We start from the raw sequence: 22688 nt of genomic DNA on the forward strand, positions 1-22688 counted from the left end.
CCGCAACAAGAGAAGCCACCGCTGTGAGAAGCCCACACACTGCAAGGAAGAGCAGCTCCCGCTCAACGCAACTAGAGAAAGCCCACACACAGCAACGAAGAACCAACACAGCCAAAAATAAATAAATAAAATAAATTTATTAAAAAAAAAATCTTTATGAGTTCCACCATATTTCAAATTTCATCAAAAGCAACTGATAGTAACAGAAAGAAAGATCACCTGAAAACTGCTATGACTATCTCCAAATCCCCTGCCCTTTCCCCTCTGCTGGAAGTTGGGCTTATGGGCTGAAGCCGATCCATGAACAACACATTTTATCTCGTTCATCCGATGTTTTTTTAAATTTTGAAATCTTTGCCAACATGCAAAAATCAATATACTTCACATAATAACTGGGAGATCTGAAAGCACTGGGCCCAAGTTTCTGCAATTCCCTAGAGAAGAAGCAGCGGCCCTCTTCAGAGTGACCCTGAATTTCACTGGTTCCCTTCCCTACCCCCCACCCTCTACCCCTCACTCATTTCTGTGGGATTTTTGGCTCCCACAGGCATCTGCTCCGGACTGTGGCTCCTCTAGTCATCAACATGTCTCAGATTTAATCTGCCCACTCATTGCTTAAGCAGCTTCAGCCTCTCCACATACCACCCACTGACTCTAGGACCCGTGACTCGTGAACCTCTCCATCCATAGACACAGCCCCTGTGTGCTCACCTCTCCTCAGCTCCAGGCGGATGTTCTTCTTCACATCGTTGAACCAGCCAGGCACCTCTATGCGGCAGCAGTACACACCACTGTCACCTTCGTTGGTGTTGAAGATGGTCAAGGAGATATCCCCTCTCCGGATATTCCCCAGAAGTTGGTATTTTGGCGACTTCCTCGAGACCACCCTTGTCCCATCGGTGTAGAGAAGCTCGTCATTGCATTTGGAGTTGGGACACTGGCCTTTGCCCCAGCACATGATGTTGCTGTTAGGAGACCAGGATGAGTACATACAGGGCAAAGTCACCGACTGACCCAAAAACGCTCTCACGACAATCTCTGATGCAGCTGGAGCTGTGAGGAAAGATGAGAAAACTAGGTTGTGAGGTACTGAAATCTCTCAAATGTGCTCTACAGGGATTGTGCAGATAGATGCTTCCAGGAAGATGAAGAGGGTCGTAGTGTACATGTTTCTTTAGCCCAAATTCTGGCCTGCCCTTCGCTGCTGCTAAGCTCCTAACTCCACACCCCTCCATCCCTCAAGTGAAAACAGCTGACCGCCTGAGTCTCTGAACACATCTCCACAGCAGATTTGCTGATTAAAAAAACTCTGACCTTGAGTACCATTCAAAAAAACAATAAATTCTCCATGGAAAATCCTGACCCTTTAATCCAATTTCACTAACTCATATAAACAGGTCCAAAACAGCACTCTACCCAGTGTATCTTAATAGGCAGTGATCACCTACTACTGACTTGAATGCCTCAAATGGGTCTCTGTCTGTCTTCCACCCCAGAGTGTTGCTATGGCAGGGAGACAGGCTGTTGAACTATATCCCATTGTCCTCGTCTCCTTTTAGTACTGGAGATAGAAATTAATTGCTCTGGACCATTTGTTTGTTATTAGAGAATGTGAACTTAGGTGGAGTTTGAGGATTTTTTTTTTTTTTTTAATGTTAGAACTGGAAAGGAATCACAGGAATTCTTTGGAATGGCAGCTGTGACATAAAGATGTTGGTGATTAGGTTGACCATGTTAGCTATACGAAATAGAACATAGCACCATTTTTAAAATGAAGTATCTGTGTTTCCCAACTTCAGCAGCTCATCAGCATGGCCTGGGGAGCTTGCTAAAAATACCTATTTTCTTGCCCAACCCTGAGTCAGAATCTCAGAGGCCAAGGCCCATGGAAATGTACATAACCAAGGTCTCCAGGTCGTTCTGAGGTCACTGACCACCCACTCTGTTTGAGGACCACTGGACAGCCTCTTCTAAGATAACTTCCATCTCTGAGAATCCATGAAAGTTTTTCACTGCTGCAAATGTTAAGCTCTCTGATTTAATTGAGCATCAGTGATTGTTCTCAATCAAACCATGCTATTGAGAGGAGAGCCAGGCAGGCTATAGCTCCGGAGTGTCAGGATGACATCCTGCTCCTTCTTGAGTACCTAGATCCTTTTTTTTTTTTTAATTTTTTTAAACATCTTCATTGGAGTATAATTGCTTTACAATGGTGTGTTAGTTTCTGCTTTATAACAAGTGAATCAGGTATACATATACATATATCCCCATATCTCTTTGCTCATTGTTTTCTTCAAGGTACCCTCCAGTAAGACTCTCCGTTCACTAACTCTGTTAACACCGTTGGCTAAGTTGTGTAAGACATGGCCAGTAGCACCGTGTTCCTCCCTGACCCTAGGCGTCAGCAACTTCCAGCTATCCTTCTCTGGGAGAAGGTGAGCATGAGCCCTAGTAGTTGCCCAGGTAGTAAGCCAAATGATGTACTTGCTGGGTTTTGCAAAGTTTGCTCTCATGATGAAAGGTCATTCCAAACTCAGACCCGCCTGGAGCCTTCCCTAAACTCATCGTCTCTTTACTTTGCCACAGTGGAGATGTTTCACAGATTGTACATGCTGTGGAAGCCCATTTTGCCCCCCATGAAGCCAGGGAAAAAAATAATTGTCTTCAACCTCAGCTGTGATAGCAATGCAGAACACATGCACCAAAAACCAATGACTTCTAAAATATGAGCTTGTTCTTATGAATATTTGGTAAATTAATAAAAAATGTGGGACACAATTATTTCTACTGGAGATCCAACAGTCTATTATCCCAAGTATCGCAGTATAGAAAGAGGCATCCTACTACTCAATAAGGAAAGACTCGATAGAAAAACTGGCAAAGGCAACAAACACATGGAAGAATGCTCAACATCATTAATCATTAGAGAAATGCAAATCAAAACTACAATACGATATCATCTCACACAGGTCAGAATGGCCATCATTACAAACAATAAATGCTGGAGAGGGTGTGGAGAAAAGGGAACCCTCATACACTGTTGGTGGGAATGTAAATTGATATAGCCACTATGGAGAACAGTATGGAGGTTCCTTAAAAAACTAAAAATAGAACTACCATATGACCCAGCAATCCCACTACTGGGCATGTATCCTGAGAAAACCATAATTCAAAAAGAGTCATGTACCACAATGTTCATTGCAGCTCTATTTACAATAGCCAGGACATAGAAGCAACCTAAGTGTCCATCGACAGATGGATAAAGAAGATGTGGCACATATATACAATGGACTATTACTCAGCCATAAAAAGAAACGAAATTGAGTTATTGCTAGTGAGGTGGATGGACCTAGAGTCTGTCATACAGAGTGAAGTAAGTCAGAAAGAGAAAAACAAATACCGTATGCTAACACATATATATGGAATCTAAAAAAAAAAAATGGTCATGAAGAACCTAGGGGCAAGACAGGAATAAAGATGCAGACCTGCTAGAGAATGGACTTGAGGACACGGGGAGGGGGAAGGGTAAGCTGGGACGAAGTGAGAGAGTGGCATGGACATATATACACTACCAAATGTAAAATAGATAGCTAGTGGGAAGCAGTCGCATAGCACAGGGAGATCAGCTCGGTGCTTTGTGACCAGCTAGAAGGGTGGGATAGGGAGGGTGGGAGGGAGGGAGACGCAAGAGGGAAGAGATCTGGGGATATATGTATATGTATAACTGATTCACTTTGTTATAAAGCAGAAACTAACACACCATTGTAAAGCAATTATACTCCAATAAAAACGTTAAAAAAAAGAAAAAAGAAAAACTGACAAAGGACAAAACAGGCAATTCATAGACAAGGAAATATGAGTGATCAGTAAATTTCAACTATTAGACTGGCAAAAAATTAGAATGCTGATGATATGACGTGTTGGCTAGACTGGGAGCTGGGCAATGACTTAGCCTACTGGAGTAAACTGGAGTGAAATGGGGTGTGAATTGGTACAGCCACACTCTGGGGAAATGTGGCAGTTTTGGTTAATACTCAACATGCAAGTGACCTAGCTAAGCCTGGGCAATTTCATGGTTTGTTATTTGCTCTAGAAAAGCACAGGTGCTCAAAGAAGCCTATTTGCAAATGTTTACTGCAGTGTCATATGTGTGTGAATGAAATGAACAGTGTGTATATGGGGAGCGGCTAACCTATGGCACAGTCCTTCCGTGGAACCACAATGTACAAGATTGATAGAATTAGACAGATTTATATCCATCGGCATGAAAACTCCAAGCCTTATTAATGTATGAAAAAGAGAAATTTCAAAACGACACATAAAATACACGACCATTTAAAAAAATAAATAAACCAGTTTGCAGGTTTTTGTGGGCACAGACATATGAAAGTGAACGTAGAGAAAAGTGGCTGGTGGGACTCATTGTGTCAGCAGCTCCATGATCAGAGGAAAGGGACTGGAGTTGAGGGCAGTAGTCAAAAGGGATTTAACTTTATAACATTTTAATTGTTCCACCAAGGGTGTCTCTGTATTACTCATCAGATTAAAAATTAATGTTAAAAAAAAGGAAGCAGGTGTGGCAGAAAAACACCCATCAGGCTTACATTGAGAACCTCATTCTGCCAGTTACTGCTTTTGTCTTTGGAGGAAAGCCATACTAATCCTGACCTCATTATCCTCATAAGGCAGAGGGGGAAGATAATGCTCGCCTCAGAAATAGTTCTCAAGTTCACAAGAGATGGAGTATTAAATGCCACATGAAATTAATAAATTATTAGTACAAATAACCAAGCATTTCTGATCTTAGAGATAGGATAGGAAACTGTTTCTTTCCAGCTGCAAAATTATCTGAAGCAAAGGAATCATTGGTATTAAATCAATTTCTCTTTTGGGGAATTACCCAGGATGGTGGATATGACCTAGGTTCTGGTGCCAGCTTGGTTCCTTCTCTAGCTGGTGACCTTAAGCAAGGCCTTTCTCGAGTCTGGGTCTCAATTTCCTCATCTACAGAGTGAAGGGTTTGATCTGGCATCTTTTAAGAGCACATTCAGTTCTGATCACCAATGAATCTGAGCAGTCACTGCCTTCTACAATGGTCATTTTAGAAAAGGCACAAATGAAAAACAAACAGATCATCCACCAGGTGCTGCCTTCTTCAAGTAGGGTTGGAGAAGCCCACTCAGTCAGTGTCCAGCCAGTAGTCGGAAAGGTGGCCAGAGCAACTTTCAGCATCACCAAACCCTCCACACCTCCAGGTCCCAGGACAAGGTAAAGACCAGACAAAAACAATGATAAAGAAAGGGACAGGAACTGCTTTCATTCCACTAACTCCCACAGGGTATCTGAGGAGAGAGACAGTTAAATGAGCAACTACTACAGGGCGACAAGTTCTCTAATGGGGGGACTCCAGGGAGGACAGGAACTCATAGCAGAAACACTTAAACCAGTTTGGAGGCTATGGGTAGTCAGGAAAAGCTTGACTTAGGCGGAGACCTGAGGATGCATGGAGTTCTAGAGGAAAGAAAGGCACAAAGAACAAAGGCTTGTTTTTCGTGGAATGTAGGTGTTTTCTCACGCAGCACATTTGAATGATTTGAAAGATTTGCACATTTGAAAGATTCATGTGCAGAAACTATGAACTGTTAAAACTGCAAGGGACATTAGATATTGTCTAGTTCTAGAATCATGGATTGTTAAAACTGGTCTTTTCCAGGTCCCTCATTTCTTCCATGGAAGGGCCATAGTCGCCAGTGTCAAAAGTTAATGACCAAGGGCTTCCCTGGTGGTGCAGTGGTTGAGAGTCCACCTGCCAATGCAGGGGACACGGGTTCGAGCCCTGGTCCGGGAGGATCCCACATGCCGCAGAGCAACTAATCCCGTGAGCCACAACTACTGAGCCCATGTGCCACAACTACTGAAGCCCGCATGTCTACAGCCCGTGCTCCGCAACAAGAGAAGCCACCGCAATGAGAAGCCTGCGCACCACAATGAAAGAGTAGCTCCCGCTCGCTGCAACTAGAGAAAGCCCGCGCACAGCAACAAAGACCCAAAGAAGCCAAAAATAAATTAATTAATTAATTTAAAAAAATGTTAATGACCAAGATGCAACTTCAGCTCAGCCCAGAGCATTCCACCTGTATAGCAGCAGGATGTGAAGGTCTATACTGGTCCACACCTAGTGTGTGTACATTTGCATCATCCGAAACCTGGAAACAATATGCAGAAAAGGTAAACCTCACCTGGACGCCTGACCCCCAGCAAAATAAAACAAACCAAGAAGCAAACAAAAACTCCTAAAAATAAAGAGAAAAATAAGGATTATAATAAGGGGTCTTAGCAGAACAAATTCCCCTGGCTCTGACTGTGCTAGTAAAACCTGCAAAGGACATTTCTTTTCCCCATGTTATCTGACCCCTTATCTCTGTGTCTCTTCTTAAATTACCATTCCTGGTATGAACATAAATATCCCCACCTTAAAACTCCCAAACCAGTCTCAAGATAAACCCTGTATCACAAAGGAAGGGAGAGACCTTCCAAACAAGAGAAGCTGAGTGGATGCAGGAGTGAAATGGATCAGCCATGGAAATCCGGGAGGTGCCAAGCCTCCAAGGACACCTGGATGGAAGGTCTGAGAACACTTACTCAGATAAAGCCGCCCGAGCTCAATCACCAGCCAGAGAATCAGAGGCCCTTTGGACATTTTGGTTGTTGGCAGGCCCCAGGAGTCTGTCTGTCTGTCCAAATTCCATTTCTTATACACCAGTTAATGCTGACAGGGCGGGACCTTTAGGTTTCACTTCTCTTTTTGCCTCATAATCTTCCCTTTCCCCCTCCTGAATGGCCTCCCTCAATCTGGGATGTATGATAAAATGTGCTGAGCACTTTTCTCCTGGCCATTAGTGTGTGTGCAAACATGTGGAGTGATGGTGTGGGCGTGCATGTACTCCGTTGTCCACTCATATAGGGGGATTTCCTACATGTACATGAGCATCTATGCTTGTGTGTATGTGCACTCGTAAACTGTGCATCAGCCATGGTCCTCCTGGCTACCATGCAGCTTACAATAAAATGCAATTAACTCTCCCCTCTAGCAGTGGTTTACACATAGATTCCGCATGTGAGCCAAAGGCAAGTTAGATGGGAATTTGGCTCTGCTGCCATTCTGGGTTCTCCCTCACCCAGCCCCTTGTGCCCCTTGCCCTGATAATAGAGAAATAAAAGCAGGGTTGCCGTCAACCATCACATAAGCCAAAAACACCATTAGAGTTTACCGGGCAAGGAAAGAGGTTCACTAGAGGAAGCATGTGGTGATAGTTACCAGACAGGCTCAGGTAACAAACAAGCTCAAGGTCTGGGCCCAATTCTACCACTTGTTAGTGAAACCACTTGATAGGGAGGAACACAAGACAATTCATGAACTAGATTTCAGGGCTTGAACTAGATGATATTTAAGGCCCTTCTGCACTCTATGGATTCAACAGTATATCCAGAACCACAGAATCATTTAGAGGAGGAATCAAATCAATGCTCACCAACCAGATGTTTTCTAAAACAGATTTATCTCATCATCATTAGCTATTGAATGCTTAATTATATGCCAGGCACTCTGCTACATGATATAGCTGTATTACTGAATTCTCACAACCCTAAGAAATAGAAATTTTTTTTCTATTTTAACAGATGAGGAAACTGAAGCTTAAGGGAGCTAAGTAAATGACATTCACAGCAAAAATATTGTAGAAACAGAACTTAAGCCAAGACTTTCTGATTGATCCCAAAGTCCGTGATCTTAATCACTACACCCTCCTTTGATCTGTGACTCTTATGGCATTGCACCATGAGACCAAGCATACCAGTGGCCAACTCCTACCTAGCCCCAGAGACTAGGAATTTAAGGATGCACAAATGTTCTTGATTTTTTTTAAAAATTTCATTTGATTGTCACCAGCCAAATGAGCCTTAAACCTTCAAATTTCTCACACTGAAGGATTAGTGAAAATACAAATCTTGGGCGAGGCTCTGGAATCAGAGAAACCAGAAAACGGGGAAAGGGATGAAAATAGAGGGATTCAAAGAAAGTCTTTCCACTGTATGTTCACTAAACTGTGAATCCTTTTCCCACCCTGTTCCCAGGAAACTGGGTGATTTAATCTCTCAATAAACTGATGGCCCAAATAAAACACTCAAAGATACTGATACTTGGGTGCCCCCCAACAATATCACCCAATCCCCCTTCAGTAAAGTCACCAGTGCATGAGTCTCAGTCATGCATGCAGCACTGCTAATCAGTTTTTAGGGTGTCACTTTAAGATATGAATAGACAACCAAGAATCTCCAGACATTTCAGGAAAGTCTTCTGCACGAAAAAGATGTAAAGACAACAGAGAGAGCAGAATAAAACAAGCAGACAAATAAACAAACAAACAAAAAAACCCAAAACTGGTATCTTCCAAGAAAAAAAGAAACAGAGAAACTATAAAAAAGAAAAATCAGGGAAAAAAGACAGAGCTCCTAGAAATGTAAAAGATTATACTTACCCCCAAATTTTATGGAAGATTTGAAAAATAAAGTTAAGGAAATTTTCTAGAAAATATAACCTATCTATGAAGTCTAATAGCTAGGGGTGTTTCAGAATATTAAAACAGAAAATTGAGGGGAGGAAATTATTAAAGAAATATTTTTCTAAATTCTCATAATTAAAAAACATGAGTCTCCAGATTGGGAGGGCCAGTCAAACGCTAAACTTCATGAATAAAAAGATCCCCACAAAAATAGTATATTATCATGAAATATAAGAATATTAGACATAAGGAGAAGATATTAAAAAGCTCCAGAGGGAAAACAAACAAAAACACATTGCATTGAAAGGATTTAGAATCAGAATTGCATTGGTCTTCTAAATAGCCAAGCTAGAAAATAATGCAGGAATGCTTTCAAAACTCACAGGGGAAAGTGATGGTCATATCATAATAATAGAAACTCTGGTTACTGGTTTAACACAAAATTGTAATATGACTTCCTTGGGAAGATGGGCAGACAGAAAGTAGGGTGGTGGCACTAGAGTCAAACCCTATTTGCCATTACAGGAGGTCAATAGTGAATGTTCAAACTGATCAAACAATACCAGCAGAAGCCCATTATTAGTAGTATGGATGTAAAAAACTGAAGAAAAACCCAAGGAGTTCAAATTTTATGGAAAGGAGTAGGAAAGGAATTCACTATATTTTTAGTAATAAGCTTTTTAAAATAACTAGATTATTTTAAATAATTTAGAAGAATTTATTTGTTATTTACAATACATTTATTTTTTTAAATGCACATATTGAGCACACCTAGCACTCAGATCTTAGTTTCCAACACTACTCTCCAACAAAAGGAACTACAGCTCCTTGGGAAAATGGCTGATTCTAGGACTGAGGCAGGAAATATTTAAGATTAGTCTGGAGCACCTTGCAGTGCTAGGAAGTAGGGAAGTACTGGGGGGTGGGGGGAAAGATCTACAATTTAAAGTTGTTAAAGGGACAAAGGAGACAACTGAAAGAGTTCCTAATGACCGGAGCTAGAACAATCTTAACAACAAAATAAATAAAGTAGTACTGGATTATAACCCAAAGTAGATAAGATATCTATGAGTCCATACTGATATAATACATAATTGAATCAATACATATGTGGGGGAGAAGAGACAAATCTTCTTCACCGAAGAATTCCAAGTAATTTATGTAGATACTCCCTCCTCAAGGAGGTGAAGCAAAACTCCCTTCCTCAAGTGTGGGCTGGACACAGTGATTTTCTTCCAAAAAAAATACAGTATGGAGAGGGAGAAAAAAAGACTAACTTTACAGTGGAGAACCCTGGCAAACACTGCCTCAGGCAGGCAATCAAGATCAGCATCAGCAGAGATAAGTCATGTTGATAGTTTGAGAGATGTGAGGTAAATGGCACTTTACCTCTGCAGTCTCCTCCCAAGAACCCACAACCTAAGTCTAGTTATGAGAAAAACATCAGACACAGCCCAACTGAGGGGCCTTCTACAAAGTATTTGGCAAGTGTTTCTCAAAACTTCAAGATCATCAAAAATAAGAAAGAAATAAGAAATAATAAAAAACTTACAGCTAAGAGGAGCTTATGGAGACATGGTAACTAAATGCAATGTGGTATCCTGAACGGGATCCTGGAAGACAAAAAGGCCATTAGGTAAAAACTAAGGAAACTTTTGGGCTTTGGTTAATAATAATTATCAATGTTCATTCACTAATTGTAACAAATACACCACACTAATGGAAGATGTTAACAATAGGGAAAACTAGGTATTGGTTATATGGGAACTCTCTGTATTATCATCACAATTTTTCTATAAATCTAAGGCTGTTCTAAGATACATAAAGTTTATTATTAAAGAAGTACATATACCTTTATTTTAGAAATGAAAATGCTAATAGTAATTTGGTATCTGGAAGGGGTCACACACTGGAAAAAAGAGACTAAGCTTGGTTGTCTTCTCTTGCTAAGATGGGATCAGTGGACATTCACAAACATCCTAATATTGGATGGTTAATTTGTATCATTGTATTAAAGATAGCAGTCCTAGATACTCCATGTGTTTGCCAACTTCTTTTTCTATGCATGGAGTTTGCCTCTGGAGAACCTGTTCTCCCTCTTTCTCAGTCAACAAAGTGCAGTTGGCGTTGATTTTATTTGCGGTGATTGGCTCAAGGATGGACAGGTGACCCAAACAAAGCCAAGGATACACAGTCTTGTCACATTTACTAGAACTTTTGAGATATAGGGACTCTCCCTGTTTTCCGCTGGTCTTTGAACTGTGAGGACATGAGCCTGAAGTCAATGTTAGTCATCGTACAGCCAATGGGTGAAGGCTGCCTGATAAGAGAACCAATCAGGCAGAAGGCAAGTGGAGACATAGAGAAACCCTGGATCTCTGACATGGTTTGAGTCCCTGAATCAAGGCACATCAATGTGCCAGTAAATTCCTTTTAGGGCTTCAGCAATTTGTGTTGAGTCTTTTGTCATTTGGAATCGAAAGACCCCAAGTCTAAACCTAGAAGGACCTCTGCATAGTAGCAATTTGGCTGGATGACTAAAGTTTTCCCAGTCTTAAGCGTTTACACTATTATCTGGTCCAACTACGTGCCTCACCAAACACGTACTTCACCCCAGCTAGTGTCTGCCACCTATTATACCCTAGGCATGTGGGAACTCTGCTAGGCTCTGGGCTCTGGGAGCAAAGACAAATAAGACATAGATTTTATCCTTAAGGACCTGATAGGTTCATCTTTAGGCAGAGGCGCTATTATCAGGTCCCATTCTAAAGATAAGGCCACAGAGGATAAAAGTCTTTTAAGTAATAGAAAGAAAATAGAATCCAAGTTTTCTGATAAATGGCTCTTTGTGGTAGCCAGTAATTCCTCTCTGGTTAAATGTAATCCCACTCATTTTTATTTCTTCATTTCTTCATCATTATAGCAGGGGTCAGCAAACTATGGCTCATTATCCATTTTTATAAATAAAGTTTTATGGCAACACAGCCATGCCCATTTGTTTACTTCTTGCCTATGGCTGCTTTCACACTGCAATGGCAGAGTTGAGTAAATGCAACAGATACTGTATGGTCCACACAGCCAAAAATGTCTACTATCTGATCTTAACAATAAAATATTGTCAGCCTCTGAACTATATACTGAGTTCTTGCAATGTGCCAGGCTGCAATGTTACACCAGCCATTCTTGTCCTCAATAAGCTCACGGGCTAGTGTTTCCTAGTGAGAGACAAGCAAGTTAACAGACAATAAAGCACATTTTGATAAGATGTGACAGGGAAAGGATGGAACACTATGGGAGTGTTAGGAAAAGATTCCTAGCTCAGTCTTAAATGTGGAAGAAAAGAGTCAAGGACACTTTCTAAGTCTAGACCTAAAGGACATTGGAGAGGATTGGGGTGGGGTAGAAAGAATTTCAGGCAGACGGAGGAGCCTGTAAAAGTTCAGTGGTGATAGCCGCAAGGCATTTCAGACTAACTGAAGAATTTCAGCTTTTCAGGTGTTTATTACATTATTAAAACTATTTAAAGGTGTATATTATAGTATTTGAAAATAAAAGCAGAACTTAAATGTTCTCTCCAAAAAAAAAGTTAAAAAAGTAAAACAGGGCTATGTGTAGACTAACAATGAGACCATGTAGGGATCCAAGGATTATGATTGGTGTGTGTGTGTGTGTGTGTGTGTGTGTGTGTGTGTGTGTGTGGATTTCAATATGGCTGGACTTGAAATCAGGAGGAAGAAATGGAAGTGCCAAGTGAGGAGGCTGGAACACAGGCTGGGGTCAGATCGCCAAGGGCCTGAAAAGCCACATGAAGGAGTATGGGCACCGTCCTGAGGGCAAAAAGGAACCCATCTTTTTTTTTTTTTTTTTTTTTTTAATTGAAGTATAGTTGATTGCTATCTTTTGTGTAGGATCATTGAATCTGAAAGTAAAACTTATTGAAAAAAAAAGAATTTCACAATTGGGAGCATTTTCAAGAACTGACTAGTTGTAAGATCTCTAAATCTCCTCCAGCTTGTACAGCTTATGATTCTTGAGATCAGGAAATGGCTTTAACCCAAGAAGGTGACTATTTTATGGGTTCTCTTAGTAGGAGGAGAAGGGTAGCCTCTCCTGCTTATTGTCAGCTATGAGGATCCACTCAGCAAGCTTCCTCTCACCCAGTGACCCTTGCATCAGCTTCCTTACTATGATTTCCTGTGAGATGGGAAATCAGACTGCCTGGATTCCATCTTGACCACATACCAGCTGTGTGGCTATAAGCAATTTACTTAACCTCTCTGTGCACAATTACCCCTTTATAAAATGGAGTTAATAGTACCTACATCTTGGGTTGCTGTTGAGTACTAAATGAGATGGTCCATGGAAAGCATTTAGCAGAGTACCAGGCAAATAATGAACACCCAACAAATGTTAATTATTCAAGTAGCTGCTATTCAGGTAGTGTTGAAGGAGCACAGAAGGCAGAATGCTTGTTGCAGTGGATATCTTGTCATTGCCTGCTCAACATCCTTTCCTTTGTAGAACCATCCCTTCCTTTGTAGAACCATCCCTTCCTCTGTGGAACCAACCCTTCCTTTGTGGAACCAACTCTTCCTTTGTGGAACCAACAATTCCTCAATTTGTGTGGATCCAGTCCAGCATCTGAGTGGGTGGGTATAGCCAATCATTTTAACCCACTCCTTTGTAGGGATGGGTACAAGGCAAAGAAAATAGACCAGTTTACTTGGAGAAGCTAGTTCAATCAGAGATGTGGAGAATCATGAATCTTGGAAAAGAAAGGCAAGCGAAAGATTACTAATTTACCATCCTTTCAAAGCCTGATACATGTGGTCAAGCATCTGCTTGCATACTTTCTTCCAAGTAGTCCATTCTGCCTCCACACAGTCCTAGTTATTAGGAAAATGGAAAGGAATTAACATTCACTAAACTGAAGCTATGTGCTAAGTACTGCGTTGTTTACATATAATCCCAACCACAAACCTGTAAAGAAGTATTATCTTTTACACTATTTATGCAAGGAAAGAGAAATAGGAAATGTTAAAAATTTAACTCACAATATAGCTTTTGTTGTCTAGTATATTAGCTAGAGCTTCTTTGAGGACAAGGACAGAGGGTCACTCATATTACCCCAGGGAAGAGGGGACTCCTGACAAGGTGGTCTGGAATGCCTACCCCATCAGGAACCTCCAAGGCATCACTTGCTCTGCTCTTCTCTCAGGTGTGTCTTTCTGCTCAACTCTGAACCTCTCCCCATGACCAGTTTCCTCATGACTTCAGCTTGTTCCTGGTCCACATCACACACCCCAGACCCAAGCCCTCTCTGCGACCCTCAATTCAGCTCTCTGAGTTGGTTGACTCATTCTCTCCATTATAAATTCCATAGCCCTGAAAGAGAACTCCAGTTCCTCCATTTCTCATTTCCCATGGCAGGCCTTAGGTTGTAGTTCACTGGCAGGTCTGTGGTTGGCACCCTAGGATCATGAGAAGAAAGACCCCACTGTGCAGAATACAATAATTCCATTTGCAATTTGAGCGATGAGGGCTATGAATGGGGTACAGTCCCTCAGAACTGGCTGGGGTGAAGCAGCAATGACTAAGAACTCTAACACAAATAAGAATTCGTATGTTTGTCACCAAAATAGTCAGCTGAATCACTTAGGAATTCATTCAAATGTGAGCAACAGAGAATCCAATTCACAGAAGCCTAAACATAAAGGGTTTGTTTTTTCCTCTCATAGCAAGACATCTGGATGTAGGCAACCCACAGATTCAAAATTATCAAGGACCCAGGCTCTTTTCTTTCTGTTCTCTCTTATTCATTTGTCACAACATGGTCACAGTAGGGCTGACATACTTCTGAACGTCAGGTTCATCTTTGGGAAGGGGAAAGGAGAGTCAAAGCGTTCTCACATCATCGTTCCATGACTTTCATTGGGGAAGGGAAGACCTTCTAAGCAGACTTCCTCTTATAACTTATTATCCAGAATAAGGCTACCAGCCATTTCTCAGATCCAACCTATGAGATGTCTATGACTGGTTTAGACAAATCAGGGACATCCCCTGAGCCTGGGGTAGGGACTAAGGGTCTCTGAGATCAAGGGACGCAGTATGCTCGTTTCCTGGAAAAGTAGTAGAGTTCTATTAGGAAAAGGTAAGGCTGTTAGTTGAGCAACGAACAGCAACTTCTCTAACAGAACACTCCTCCATGACAAGAGATCTGTATATGCACCCCCTGCAGCTGGCCCATTGCTTCCAGTAGATAACACGTTCTTGTTGAGTCAATGAATAAATGAATGAATGAATGAATATTTTGACTCATGAAAGAGAGAAACTAGTACAAAGTAGAAAGAAGACCATAGTGGCTGTCAGGAGATACAAATATTTCAGAAATCTCTGTGAGACTTTGTCTCACCTCTCTGAACCTCAATTTCTTCATCTGTAAAATAAGATTGAATAATCCATTCACCATAAAGTTGATTTGGGTATGAAATGAGACTACTTATGGGTAAGTTGTTTGAAATCATAAAGAATTAGGAAATATTGTTTCAACTTACAAGCAATGGAAACAAAGATAGGAGGAAACTGGCCCGAGTCAATAGGCCTTAGAAATCATTCTTACAAGGGAAACGTCCACAAATAGAAAAGGAGAAATGGAGCCTGGGTGGATACTCATTCTGATTAGTTCAAAAAGTCATTGTGACGTTGATTTTACCCTCTGAAGATGAAAGGTGGTTTCCATCTGAATAATATGGGAAGTGCTGATATGTTGGAAACCCAAAGCTTATTTTCTGGCAAGTCCAGAACTTGGGTTAAGAAATTGAAAGTGGGCACATTAGACGTAAGAAAGGAAAAGTACAGCATTCAGCCCCCCCAGGGATTTCCTAGTTGCTCCAAATATAGTGAAATCACTACTTCCAGGTTACACTGTATTGTGGAACCACAGATGCATATAGCTGGCTGCCTGTGGCAACTGAGCTCCATTTGATTCCATAGAGCTTAGAGGTAGTTGTTTTTGCAAATATTTCAGCTAACTTCAGGCACATGGTGAAGGAGCATGTCCCACCTCACGGTGTCAGATTCCGCCACCAGACTTGATTTGGCCAGTGCGTGTGGGCATAAGTGTCATGGGTCACCTGCAGGTGGAAGCCTATAAGAATGGTGTACAATTCACTACTTTCCCTCCCCTGACAGGGCAACTGGCTCCGAACAGTGAAAGCTCCACAAGCCTGAGTCCCAGGGTGAGAATCACATCAAGCAGGAACCCCTCCCCCGATGACCCTCCATGGAAGCAAGCAGAAACAAGACTGTATTGTTCTAAACCACGAAATTGTTCCACTGCAGCATAACGTCATGTACCCTAATACCACCGCAGTGGTGTGGAAACAGCAACAAGGAGGGGTTAAAAACATTCTTTGAAGAGAGCCAGTCCAGGATTGGAGGCTCTGACACTTACTAGTCCCATGGCCTACCGCTCTACACCCCCTTAGCCTTGCTCATGTTCGTCTATCAGCCTAGATCTGTGGTTCTCAGATCTGGCTGCACCTTCAAATCACAGGAGGAATTTCAAATACACGCCCAGGTTCTACACCAGACATTGTGATTTCATTGGTCTTGGTAGGGGGCCTAGGCATTGGTATTTTTTTAAGCCAAATGCACAGCTAGGTTAGAGAGCTACTTGTCTAGAATTCCTTAACATTATTTAACTGGTTCACCCTTTAACACTCAGACTGAATCTTCTCCAAAAAGTCTTCCTGAGTCCAAAGTTCCCACTTGAGCTCCAGTAGCAACCTGGGCACATGTGATCTCTGTAATTAGAACATCACATAAGATTATCCATTTCCACATCTACTTTCCAAACAGAGTGTGATCTCTCAGAACACAGGGACTGTACTAAAATCTTCCTGTAGCCCCAACACCTAGATCCTGGCATCATGCTATATATCAAGGTATATATGCAGTAAATGCTTATTTATTTAAACAGAGAAAATACCGCTTGATTAAAACTAAGAAACCAATGGCAACCTCTGAGAAACAGCTTTAATAGAACTTGGAAGAAATGACAACCGTTCTAAATTGAGAAGTGAATGTGAAAGTAAGTTATTTGAAGATGTTGTCTTGTCAAGAGAAATAGAAAGGCAGATGATGGTGGTCAAGAGAATGGATCATTTTTAGGAAGGGAAGAAAGCCAATTTTGTAGCATTGGGAATGATACCTTTCAAAAGGAAAAGTGTGTTTCAACAGAAAAGTATAATTTTTGTTAGTCAAGGATTCAGAAATAGGAGAAGGAGGTGGAGAAAAGAGCACAGGTCTACAAAATGGCAAAAATGGTTATTTCTATGTGGTGAGGTTTGGGTGATACTTTTTTCTCTTCCAGCAGGTACTTCTCTGTGTGAGTGAATATGTATATTTTTTCACAGGTGCAGAGTTGAGTTCATTGTACAGTTTAAGGCACAATATCATCTCAGGTCTGTTAAGCCTTCTCATATTTTCCCTTATATCTCCACATCTACCCCAATTTTTCTTTAATGTATTGTGTGTCATTGGATATATAAGTATCCTTGAAAGATGCATAGTATTGCTTTGTATACTTTGTTTCAAACTCACAAAATGTTTTGTTATAGATCTCATTCTGCTTCCTTGTTTACTCAACCCTGTATTCTTGAGCTCTGTGTTACCATATGTACATTTATCTTACAGTTTCTAACTGCTGCATAATATACCATTATAGGCACATCCCCTATTATAGTCATCCGTTCTCTTAATGGTGAACACCTAGTTTACCTCCAACTCCCGGCTAACACTAAAAAGATTTCAATGAACAACCTCATATATGTCCTGACATGGACCTGAGAAAGAGTTTCTTAGGTGTAAGTATCCAGACAAGGGATTGTTAAATTATAGGCTAGCCGCACATTTAATTTCAACACGTACTGCCAAATCTCTCTCCAGCACATCTGCACAGTTTTACTCCTACCAGATGTGCATGTGAATTTTGTTTCCCCACATCCGTGCTAACAATATGATCCTTCTATAATTTTTGCCATGCTGATAGATGTAATGTGCTACTTTGTTCCCTTTGGATTTCTTTGATTACTAGTGAGTTTAATCATCTCTTCACTTACTGTAACTGTTTCTGTTTCCCCTTCAGTGTGCTGACTTCTCTTATCTTTGCCCATTTTTCTAATTGTTTCCTTTCTCTCTCTCAGTGTGTGTGTGTGTGTGTGTGTGTGTGTGTGTGTGTGTGTGTGTGTGTATTGTCATCTCTGAACATTACAAGTGATTCCTTCTGCTCCATCATCCCTCTGCCAACTTTGTCCACTGAATACGTCATTGAACTGAAAACCTTAATAATGATATATTAAAATCCATCAAGCTTTATCCTCATGGCTTCTATCTTGAAGGTCTTATTTAAGAGTTCTTTTTCCACTCTAAAATTACTATAATATTTGCCTATTTTTTTTCTATTAAGTGTATAGTTTTACATTTGAAATTGGTCTTTAATTCCTCTGGAGTTCACCATATATATGGTATGAGGTAGGGATTCAACATTATTTTTTCTATATAGTAAGCTAGTTTTCTCACTACTTTCTGCTACATGTCCATTCTTTCTTCAATGATTGGTGATGCCATCTCTATCATAAGCTATGTAGAATATTAGACAAGTAAGTAAATATGTGTGAATGTGTTTGTGTTCTATGCTGTTTACTCTGATGCACTGGGGTTTCTTGTTCTTGTTGGTGCTGTACATTCTTTATTATATGAGCTTTGTATCAGGACTTAATATTAAGAAGGGTGACACTAAACTCTCCCACTTCCTTTGGTCTTATTAAAAAAACTTTTAAAAACTATTTTATATTTTATACTTCCATGAAAATTCTAGATTCAATGGTTGAGTACTTAAAAAGATCCTGTTAAGATGGGAGGTGGGCAAAATGGGTAAAGGTGGTCAGAAGTCCAAACTTCCAGGTATAAGATAAATCAGTTCTGAGGATGTAATGTACAACATGGTGACAAAATTTAATAATATTGTATAGCTGAAAGTTGCTAAAAGAGTAAATCTTAAGAGTTCTCACCACAAGAAATAAGTTCTAACAATGTAAGGTGATGAATATTAACTAAACTTATTGTGGTAATCATTTCACGATATATACAAATATCTAATCATCATGTTGTACATTTAAAACTAATACAATACTATCTGTTAATTATATCCCAATAAAATTGGAGGAAAAAAGATCCTGTTAGAGTTTTACTGAATAAGCTTGAATGACCTGATTAAGGAAGAAATGATATCTTTATAAATATTAAGTCATTCAGTCCATGAACGTAGTACATCAGGTTTTCTTGTGTTCCATGACAGAGTTTAAAATTTTTCTTCATAAAGGTTTTGTGCATCCTTGACTAGGTTAATGACTACATTATACTTTCTATAGTTAATGTGGTTTATATCTTATATTTTCTAGAAAATTATTGCTGAGATAGCAATTGCTGTTGGCATCTTAGCTACTTTCTATTTTGCATTCAATTAACATGGATTACTTTTTTAAAAAATTTATGAAACAAAAGGGGGAAAAAGAACACACATGAAAAGTTTGCCTTTGTAGGAATAAAGCTATTTCTTCTTCTATATCAGGAAGAGTGACACAAGAAAGGTCAAAGAAACAGGGAAATGTAGTGGATTAATTGAGGGAAGTTGATTAGTTCATTCCTCAAATAGAAATAATCCTGATGGGTTCGAACTTCACCCCTTGAAGAAAGAAAATACCTTTCCGTTAGAAAAACCCAGGTCAGTCATTGTGTATCAAGGAGTTACTGGGGCAACAACCCTTTTCAAGAAGAGTTACATAATACAAGAACTGAACAACTGAAATTTTAGAGCAAAAAAGAAAACTAAGATCAGAATGAAACCTAAACAATACATCTCCACCTAATTCCCTATCTATAAAACGAGGAGACTGTACTAAATGATATCTAAACTTCCTTCTACTTCAAATCTCTGAAAACATTCCTTTTAGAAAATGAAAAATGGGAGTAAAAAAATAATTTTAAGTGCAAATTAATCTTCTCCATTGACTTTCTTATTCTATTGGTTTTTCTGGCAAAGAGGCTTTGAGAAGAGTTGTTCTTTCTTTTTTTTTCTAATTTTTGAATTTTATTTTATTTATTTTTTTATACAGCAGGTTCTCATTAGTCATCAATTTTATACACATCAGTGTATACAAGTCAATCCCAATCGCCCAATTCATCACACCACCACACCCATTCCCCCTGCCACTTTCCCCCCTTGGTGTCCATACGTTTGTTCTCTACATCTGTGTCTCTATTTCTGCCCTGCAAACCGGTTCCTCTGTACCATTTTTCCAGGTTCTACATATATGCGTTAATATACAATATTTGTTTTTCTCTTTTTGACTTACTTCACTCCGTATGACAGTCTCTAGATCCATCCATGTCTCAACAAATGACCCAATTTCGTTCCTTTTTATGTCTGAGTAATATTCCATTGTATATATGTACCACATCTTCTTTATCCATTCGTCTGTCGATGGGCATTTAGGTTGCTTCCATGACCTGGCTATTGTAAATAGTGCTGCAATGAACATTGGGGGGGGAGGGGTGTCTTTTTTTTTTTAATTTAATTTATTTATTTATTTTTGGCTGTGTTGGGTCTTCGTTGTGGTGCACGGGCTTCTCATTGCAGTGGTTTCTCTTGTTGCGGAGCACGGGCTCTAGGCATGTGGGCTTCAGTAGTTGTGGCATGCAGGCTCAGTAGTTGTGGCTCGCAGGCTCTAGAGCACAGGCTCAGTAGTTGTGGCACACGGGCTTATTTGCTCCGCGGCATGTGGGATCTTCCCAGACTAGGGCTTGAACCCATGTCCCCTGCATTAACAGGCAAATCCTTAACCCCTGGGCCACCAGGGAAGTCCCAACATGTGTCTTTTTGAATTATGGTTTTCTCTGGGTATATGCCCAGTAGTGGGATTGCTGGATCATATGGTAATTTTATTTTCAGTTTTTTAAGGAACCTCTGTACTGTTCCCCATAGTGGCTGTGTCAATTTACATTCCCACCAACAGTGCAAGAGGGTTCCCTTTGAGAAGAGTTATTCTTTATGGGAAACTCAAGAGGAATAAGTTTAGTGCATGTGACTGCACAGAGACAATTTGAGAATGGACACTTGGGGAGAGAACTGGATTATTTTTATCGCTGTCATTGAGGCTGGTTACTGAACTGGCTCCTTCCCTTTCATCAGCTCTACCCCCACTCTAATACTGAAGCGCTTTTCAACAGGGTCCATGTATTTTAAGAGTTTTCTAGCTTGGGAAGAGAAGAGGAAGACCGAGAAGTGAAACCTCTGGAGTTGCATTGTTAAAGAAAGCTTGTTCTTTCAGTCACTTTCCTGCCAAAATTTTACTCAAAGTTCCTCTTTTGTGAGGTAAGACTTTTTTTTTCTTCATATTCAAATAAAAAAAATATTTGTGACAAACTACAAAACCCATCACTGGAGTATCTTGAATAACAGGTATATTTTTTCACTTAGATGAGCTCCATGCCTCCACCAATACAGCAGGTCCAATCCCCTTACTAACATCTCCAGTGTAACTTGGAAAGAAACCAAAGTTATGCTTTTGAAGAACAGTAAATCTTAAATCAAATGACCATCTCAAAATGCAAAAATATGGTTTAGAAATAGGTGGAGATATAAATAAATTATTAAAAACAAATGCGAGACTATTGCTAATAGTAACACAAAACTGAAAATAACCTGAGTGGCACATGCCATTGAAATGAAGAGTTAGACTGAATCATCCATATAAAGATTCAGCAACCATTTACAAGAATGTTACAGGTGTATCCTTATTGATGTAAAATGATCTCCATGATAGAAGTGAGGAAAATGACTCATGATTGAGTGTGACAATCAAGATACAAATTATTATGCACAATCTTAACCCATTTTCTAAGAAGAAACACACACATACACAGACACAAGCCTGAAGTGATATAAAAGATGTTAATAATGTCTTCCTCTGAACAGAGGAAACAGGCGATTTTTGGTTCCTTTTTCCTTCATAATCTATATTTTAAAATTTTGTGTAACAATTAGCTTATATTCTTGTATTAAAGGAAAAGATTAAAAAAGAAAGAAAACAGAAAACAAACCAAAGACAAGTGAGTACTGGAGACACATGGCCCAGTCTCAGCATGTCACAAACCTAATAGAAAAGTCAGAGTAAATCACCAAACTTTGTTCGTGCTTCAGTTTCCTTACCTGTAAAGTAGGAAGAGCTGTCTTCCTCTGGCACAGAGTTTTTGTGATATCAAAACATCCTCCCACAAACAGTTAGTAATAAGTTAAACATACGTTTGCTGTGAGGCTCAGCAATTCCACTCTTAGGTATTTACCCAAGAGAAATGAAAACACGTCCACACAAAGACTTATACATAAATGCCCACAGCATTATTCTCAGTAGCCAAAAACTGGAATATTCATATATTCTAAAATTCCAAAATGCTAATCAGCAATAAAATAAGAAAGAACAAACTACCAATACGTGTAACATGAATCTCAAAAATATTATGCCCAGTGAAAAATCTAGAGTGAAAAAAAAAAAAAAAGAAAAACCATGTGACAGACAGCAGAGACAGCAGATCAGTAGATCAGTAATTGATCAGTTGAGGCTGGAAGTATGGGGAGGGGACAGGTATTGCCTGCACAGAGGTAGAGGGGAACTCACTGGTGTGATGGAAATGTCTGCATCTTGAATGTGGTGGCGTTTACATAATTGTACGCAGTTGCCAATATGATATATGCTTAAAATGAGTGAATCTTATTGTACGTAAATTATACCTCAATAAAGCACACAGCAGAACTTAAGAAAAAACACTATCCAATAAAGTATGTGAAAATATATTATAAAATGTAAACCTCTATAGAAATAAAGGAATTTTTCTTAACAGCACTTCTTTTAAAACTAAACAAAGTACAAAGAAACAACATGGAATGCATTCAGCTAATGACAATTTCCCTTTGATAAACGGGGGAGTGTGTATAAGCAAAGAGAAAAAAGAATTGCTATCTGTTCCTTTGATTTCTTTTAGCTGTCTTAAACTTTACATAATAGT

General features: G+C 39.9%; 1 protein-coding gene across 1 annotated transcript in view; it reads right to left on the reverse strand.

The window, feature by feature from the left end:
* The window catches only part of TIMD4 (T cell immunoglobulin and mucin domain containing 4), a 45889-nt gene extending 28111 nt beyond the window's left edge, over positions 1-17778 (reverse strand). The window contains exons 1-2 of the mRNA XM_082379140.1: positions 6643-17778; positions 712-1053 (exon numbers count right to left, since the gene is read on the reverse strand). Of these exons, the coding sequence (XP_082235266.1) occupies positions 712-1053; positions 6643-6700 (400 nt within the window). The 5' untranslated portion in view covers positions 6701-17778. The remainder of the gene's footprint in view (positions 1-711; positions 1054-6642) is intronic.
* Positions 17779-22688: the final 4910 nt, after the last annotated feature.

This window comes from Balaenoptera borealis (assembly GCF_965194805.1).
Source record: "Balaenoptera borealis genome assembly, chromosome: 2".
Lineage (NCBI taxonomy): Eukaryota > Metazoa > Chordata > Mammalia > Artiodactyla > Balaenopteridae > Balaenoptera > Balaenoptera borealis.